The 7,500-nt window shown below is 39.1% G+C and overlaps 1 protein-coding gene across 1 annotated transcript in view; it reads right to left on the bottom strand.

Moving 5' to 3' along the window:
• Positions 1-4,326, bottom strand: part of LOC129114750 (3-oxo-5-alpha-steroid 4-dehydrogenase 2-like) — a gene marked incomplete at its 5' end in the record, with an annotated part of 6,119 nt that extends 1,793 nt beyond the window's left edge. The window contains 3 exons of the mRNA XM_054626692.1: positions 486-636; positions 1,339-1,437; positions 4,077-4,326. Coding sequence (XP_054482667.1) covers positions 486-636; positions 1,339-1,437; positions 4,077-4,326 — 500 coding nt within the window. The remainder of the gene's footprint in view (positions 1-485; positions 637-1,338; positions 1,438-4,076) is intronic.
• Positions 4,327-7,500: the final 3,174 nt, after the last annotated feature.

Below are 7,500 nucleotides of genomic sequence, written 5' to 3'. Positions count from 1 at the left end.
CACATGATCCTTTTACGGAACAAAACCGCCAAGAACAGCCTTGATTGATCGACCACCAGGTTCATTCATCATGGATTACACTGCTGACCCATAAACTAGTAAACTTTCTTCTTTTTAAAGTTCATTTGATGTGTGTGAGAGAGAAGGAGAGAGCTGCAGCGCTGTTACTAAGTTTGAAAACGATATTTGTCTGTTAAATTTATAGACTATAGAGCACAAACTTCTATTATTAAGAGTACAATAATTCTCTGTCATATTTTCTGTAACCAAGCAACCAATCTACTTCCTGTTTACACCGTCACCCTCATGCCCTGTGTACATAAATAGTCATGTGATAGTCGTTTTCGGAGATTATTTCTAAAATGATGCTGAGACACTCGTGTGGATGGAGATGGTTTTTCGTTTTTAAAATCCCGGTCTTAAAACAAGAAGTAATTATTGTGGATGAAGCCTCAGACAGTGAAGCTAGCTGGTTGTTAGCGTACCTGTGGTGCTGGTAGGCTCTGGGCCCGATGGAGCACACGGTGAAGAAGGCGAAGGCAGCGGCGGGTAAAGACCAGGCGGCTAAAGCGTAACCACACCACTCCACGATCTCACCCAGGAAGTTGGCTCCAGACACAAACTCAAACATCCCCCCTGAGAGGAAGATAAAGGGCCACGCAGTAAAAGAGAATAAAGGAGTCTGTGACTTTAATAATCCAGAAGAGAAATAGTTATTAACAACACAAAGACAAACCTTCTGATTGAATCAGGATCTAGTGTGGACCAGGATCTAGTGTGAATCAGGATCTAGTGTGAATCAGGATCTAGTGTGAATCAGGATCTAGTGTGGATCAGGATCTAGTGTGGATCAGGATCTAGTGTGAATCAGGATCTAGTGTGAATCAGGATCTAGTGTGGATCAGGATCTAGTGTGGACCAGGATCTAGTGTGAATCAGGATCTCAGGATCTAGTGTGGACCAGGATCTAGTGTGAATCAGGATCTAGTGTGAATCAGGATCTAGTGTGGATCAGGATCTAGTGTGGATCAGGATCTAGTGTGGACCAGGATCTAGTGTGAATCAGGATCTAGTGTGAATCAGGATCTAGTGTGGATCAGGATCTAGTGTGAATCAGGATCTAGTGTGGATCAGGATCTAGTGTGGATCAGGATCTAGAGCAAATCAGGATCTAGTGTGGACCAGGTTCTAAAGTGAATCACAATTTAGTGCGGATCAGATCCAAATGGTATCAGGATCTTGTATGAATCAAGACCTAGTGTGAATCAACATCTGGTGTGGACCAGGATCTGGTGTGGATCAACATCTGGTGTGGACCAGGTTCATGGTCTGTGGTACCGTAAGGGATCCTGTAGACGATCTCTCCTGGTCTTCTCAGGCTGCGTAGGATGTGGTCACTGTGGATGTTGATGATCATACCGACCACGAAGAGAAAACCTTTACACACACACACACACACACACACACACACACACACACACACACACACACACACACACACACACACACACCACACCCTTGATTTATTTTGTCACATAACTTCTGTCTCCCCCTCCCCCAGTCTCACATCTGGAGTTACACAAACATGGACTCATTTCCCAAACAGAGGTGACAAGATGATTGAGGAGCTGCTCACATCTGGAGAAGTTTTTCAAATCAAGAACATAACCAGATGGTGTATAAATGATCTAGAGGAGTAAAGGCTAAAGATCTAAACAAAGTTCTAAAGATCTAGAAATGTTGTGTGACTGTAAACACAACATCACACACACATCTAGACACAAAGACACACATCTAGAGGAGTAAAGAGTCTAAAGATCTAGAGGAGTAAGATCTAGAGGAGTCAAACATCACAAAGAGTCAAAAGATCTAGAGTAAAGATCAAAGATCTAGAGGACCACACCTTGATTTATTTTGTCACTAGAGGAGTAAAGAGTCTCAAGATCTGGAGTTACACAAACATGGACTCATTTCCCAGAACAGAGGTGACATAGATGATTAGAGGAGCTAAAGAGTCAAATCTGGAGAAGTTTAGAGGTTCAAATCAAGGACTGTAAAGATCTAGAGGAGTAAAGAGTCTAAAGATCTAGAGGAGTAAAGAGTCTAAAGATCTAGAGGAGTAAAGAGTCTAAAGATCTAAAGATCTAGAGGAGTAAAGAGTCTAAAGATCTAGAGGAGTAAAGAGTTTAAAGATCTAGAGGATCTAAAGATCTAGAGGAGTAAAGAGTCTAAAGATCTAGAGGAGTAAAGAGTCTAAAGATCTAAAGATCTAGAGAGTAAAGAGTCTAAAGATCTAGAGGAGTAAAGAGTCTAAAGATCTAGAGGAGTAAAGAGTCTAAAGATCTAGAGGAGTAAAGTTTAAAGTCTAAAGATCTAAAGATCTAGGAAAGATCTAGAGGAGTAAAGAGTCTAAAGATCTAAAGAGGAGTCTAAAGATCTAGAGGAGTAAAGAGATCTAAAGATCTAAAAGATCTAAAAGATCTAGAGGATCTAAAGATCTAGAGGAGTAAAGAGTCTAAAGATCTAGAGGAGTAAAGAGTCTAAAGATCTAGAGGAGTAAAGAGTCTAAAGATCTAGAGGAGTAAAGAGTCTAAAGATCTAGAGGAGTCTAGAGGAGTAAAGAGTCTAAAGATCTAGAGGAGTAAAGAGTCTAAAGATCTAGAGGAGTAAAGAAAGTCTAAAGATCTAGAGGAGTAAAGAGTCTAAAGATCTAGAGGAGTAAAGAGTTTAAAGATCTAGAGGATCTAAAGATCTAGAGATCTAGAGGATCTAAAGATCTAGAGGAGTAAAGAGTCTAAAGATCTAGAGGAGTAAAGAGTCTAAAGATCTAGAGGAGTTAAGAGTCTAAAGATCTAGAGGAGTAAAGAGTCTAAAGATCTAGAGGAGTAAAGAGTCTAAAGATCTAGAGGAGTAAAGAGTCTAAAGATCTAGAGGAGTAAAGAGTTTAAAGATCTAGAGGATCTAAAGATCTAGATGAGTAAAGAGTCTAAAGATCTAGAGGAGTAAAGAGTCTAAAGATCTAGAGGAGTCTAAGAGTAAAGGATCTAAAGATCTAGAGGAGTAAAGAGTCTAAAGATCTAGAGGAGTAAAGAGTCTAAAGATCTAGAGGAGTAAAGAGTCTAAAGATCTAGAAGGATCTGCACTGCTCTGGTACGGGCGGTTACAGCTGATAACGTCGTCCTCATGGAAACGTAGCGTCCACCCTCCAGTTCCCCCTCAGATAAACACTGTTAGCTATGAGCTAACCCGCTAAGCTGTCGCCATGTTGAGAGCCGTGAGGAGACAATCGATATGCTTTGAATGTTGAATGTGGCTCTCTGAAACAAACTGGTGGACAAACAGAACCAAACTAAAACATGTTTTAATTCTCAAACACGTTGACCTCTCTCTGTGAAGTTGTTCTGGTTTTAAATTAAATGATTAAATTAAATGATTTGTTTTCGTACGCTAACAGCAAACAGACAATAGTAGACAATAGTGTGTAGTACAACCTGTACACTGAATATGTAGTATAAAGTTCACATGGGTAAAACTCGCTGTAAGTCATTAGTCAACAGTGACCCATCATGACACATCAACATCATATGACACTGGTGAGACTGAACGGCTGAACTGGTCCACTCCCAGTCTACAGTCAGCTGACACGCTGAATCATCAGAACATAAACTGTGCTGACCTTTAAAGGAACGGTGTGTCACATTTAGGAGGATGTCGTAGAAGAAATGGAATAATATAATATCAAGAATGTTTTCTTTAGTGTTTAATCAGCTGAAAATAAGAATAAATGTGTTTCTGTTTCTCTCAAATGAGCCGTTTATATCTTCATATATCTTCATACAGAGTTTAACCTCAACACTAGATGAAGACAACTCCGACATCTTTAAAGAAGGTTCAACTACGATTCCCAGGATGCACTTCACCATCAAACATCCAATCACAGGGCTTCACATGCTACCGTTTCATTATAACTTTGGCAGTTTGAGTTTCACTTTCGGGATTCTTCTCCACGACAACGGCTGCCGAGGCTCATGGGTATTGTAGTGTTTAGAGCCAGGCTGGATGTTGCTGTGACCCACCTGCAGCCATGCGAGCGTCCTTCAGCCAGGTGTGTTCAAACTGGGTGCAGTGCAGCAGGTGGTGTCCCTGCAGGAAGCCGTTGAGCGAGCAGAAGATGGCGGCGGAGAGGACGATGGGCAGCGGGACGGGACGCCCTCTGGTCAGGAAGGCGTAGATGAAACTCCTGCAGGAACAGTCACATACTCTGTGTTTTAAACTTTTAAAATGAATGTGGTTCTTTCCCTCAACATGCAACCTCTGGACAGCTTTCTATGCTGCTTAAAAACAGACTCAGGAGGCCGGTTAATAAACAAACAATAATCACATTTATTAAGGAACACAACTCATCTTTTTTTTAAATTCTTGATCTCACATTAACTGGCTTAATAATTTAACTTATTAACTAAATTAACTTGGCACAATGATTCAGATTAAGAACAGGCCAATGCTTAGAAGTCCAGCATGATTCATATAACATGAATCACATAACATGAATATGATTCATATAACATGATTCACATAACATGATTCATATAACATGATTCATATAGCATGATTCATATAACATGAATCATATAAGCACCTCGTATTTATTGCACTCGTATTAGTTGTTGCACTTACTGTATTCGTATCAGTTCGCTGCACTTATTGAATTCGTATTCGTTTACTGCACTTATCCTATTCCAGTAGTTTGTAGCTCTTATTGTATTCGTATTAGTCTGTTGCAATTATTGTTTTCGTAGTAATCTGCCTCTGCACTATACTTTTGCTCTGGTTTCTGCTTTAGATGCTTGTTTAAGAAAGGAGATGCACTGATGACTTCTGGTGACTAGTAGTTCTCTTGAATACCTATGTTGAAGACACTTCCTGTAAGTCGCTTTGGATAAAAGCGTCTGCTACATGACTGTAATGTAATAATGTAATGTAATATGTAATTCATATAACATGATTCAATAACATGATTCATATAACATGATTCATGATTCATATAACATGAATCATGCTGTAGATTATATTCAACAGGACATAAAGGAGTTCAACAGATGAATCTAATATTATTCAGCATTTTAGTTATAAATGTGGGTGTTTCTTGTGTGGACGCTGCCTTGGTGGTTTATTTATTTTGCTGATCATCCACCTTTCGTGCTTACCCATTACAGATGCATGACTAGAAGCGTGCTGAATACAAACCAAAAAATCAATGTTTTGCACAATATTAAAGATTTATATTTTCCCTGCTGTTGTACGTTTCACTGTACTACTCCTCAGAGGTACATATTGTACTTTTTACTGTACTACTAACATCTGATGATCTTATATAATAATAACAATAATAACTTTATTTATATAGCACCTTTTAAAAACAAGGTTTACAAAGTGCTTTGACAGACCAGCCAGCAAGACAGTGCATAAGAAACAAAATGAAATAACAAGAGACAATCAAATAAACAAACAAAAAATAAAATAATGAAATAAATTAAATCAAGTGATAATGGTAAAATATAGTAAACAAATATAAGATAAAATACCAAGACCAAATGAAAATGAACCAATAAAACGACGACATCACATAAAAGCCAATCTATAAAAATGTGTTTTAAGAAGTGATTTAAAAGAGATTACTGATTCTGAAGCCTTATCTCCTCCGGCAGGTCGTTCCAAAGCCGAGGGGCCCTGATGGCAAAAGCACGGTCGCCTTTGGTTTTCAGTTTCGACTTTGGAGCAGCCAGAAGGGCCCCACCTGAGGATCTAAGGCTGCGAGTGGCTCATACGGGGTCAACATTTCTCCTATGTATGTCGGGGCCAGACCCAGACGTGCTTTAAAAGTGATCTGCAAAACCTTAAAATCAATTCTAAAACGAACAGGGAGCCAGTGAAGAGAAGCCAGGATCGGGGTGATGGGATGTCGTCTGTTACAACCAGTAAGAAGCCTCGCTGCAGAGTTCTGAACCAGTTGGAGGCCAGAGAGTGACTTGTGGTTGATGCCAGAGAGGAGGGAGTTACAGTAGTCCAGTCTTGAAAACACAAATGCATGTATGATTTTTTCCAGGTCTGGGAGAGTGAGGATAGGTTTTATTTTGGAGATGGTTCTGATTTGGAGGAAACAGGACTGGACTACTTTTGTAACAGAACTCCTAAGTTCCTTGTCGTGGATTTTATATTTAAAGACAGAGGACCAAGTGCATTTACAATAGGAGTGATGGGTTTGGGGGACTAAATAAAATGATCTCAGATTTCGAATTATTTAGTTGAAGAAAGTTCTGAGCCATCCAACAGTTGATATCCTTAAGACAGTCCATAATAGCAGCTAGGCTTCTTGGGTCGTCGGGTCTCAGTGGAAGGTAAATCTGTGTGTCGTCTGCGTAGCAATGAAAGAGACGTTATGACGTTTGATGATTTGACCTAGGGGAGCATGTATATGGAAAATAAAATTGGACCTAAAATAGAACCTTGCGGAACACCACAGGTAATGTTAGAAGTAGAAGATGAGTCATTACCTATGGTGACCGAGTGGGTTCTGTCAGTGAGGTAAGAATAAAACCAACTAAGTGCAGAGTCCTTGATGCCAACCCAGTTCTGAAGACGGTTGATTAAAAAGGCATGGTCTACCGTGTCAAAGGCTGCACTTAGGTCCAAAAGGATTAAAATCGAGCTCTCCCCCCCGTCAGCTGCTAAAGGAGGTCATTGGACACCTTGAGGAGGCCGTTTCTGGACTGTGTAAAGCTCTAAAACCTGACTGAAACTTCTCAAACACGTCATTAAGACACATAAAGGCTAGAAGTTGGGTTGAAACAACTTTCTCTAAAACTTTTGATAAAAACGGAAGTTTAGAAATAGGCCTGAAATTGTTAAGAACCGAGGGATCAAGATTCGGTTTCTTTAGAAGTGGTTGGACCTCAGCATGTTGAAGACTGGACGGAATAGAACCTGTTGCTAACAGCTATTAACAATCAATGAAATACTGGCCGACTGTGTCAATAACGGTGAGTACAGAGCAGATAGTGAAAGCCCCGTCAGAAACGTGATTCATGTTATATGAATCATGTTGAATCATATAACATGATTCATATTATGATTCATATAACATGATTCATATAACATGATTCATGTTATATGATTCATGTTATATGAATCATATTATATGATTCATGTTATATGAATCATATAACATGAATCATGTTATATGATTCATGTTATATGATTCATATAACATGATTCATATAACATGATTCATATAATATGATTCATATAACATGATTCATATTATGATTCATGTTGATATATTATGAATCATGATTCATATAATATGATTCATGTTATATGAATCATGTTATATGAATCATGTAACATGAATCATGCTGTAGATTACATTCAACAGGACATAAAGGAGTTCAAACACACTTTAATGCAGCAGGAACATTAAATCCAGAATCACCAGCTGTA

This window comes from Anoplopoma fimbria, unplaced genomic scaffold, assembly GCF_027596085.1.
Source record: "Anoplopoma fimbria isolate UVic2021 breed Golden Eagle Sablefish unplaced genomic scaffold, Afim_UVic_2022 Un_contig_13768_pilon_pilon, whole genome shotgun sequence".
NCBI lineage: Eukaryota > Metazoa > Chordata > Actinopteri > Perciformes > Anoplopomatidae > Anoplopoma > Anoplopoma fimbria.
The sequence above is the reverse complement of the archived record's forward strand: the minus strand, read 5'-3'. Positions and strand labels throughout refer to the sequence as shown.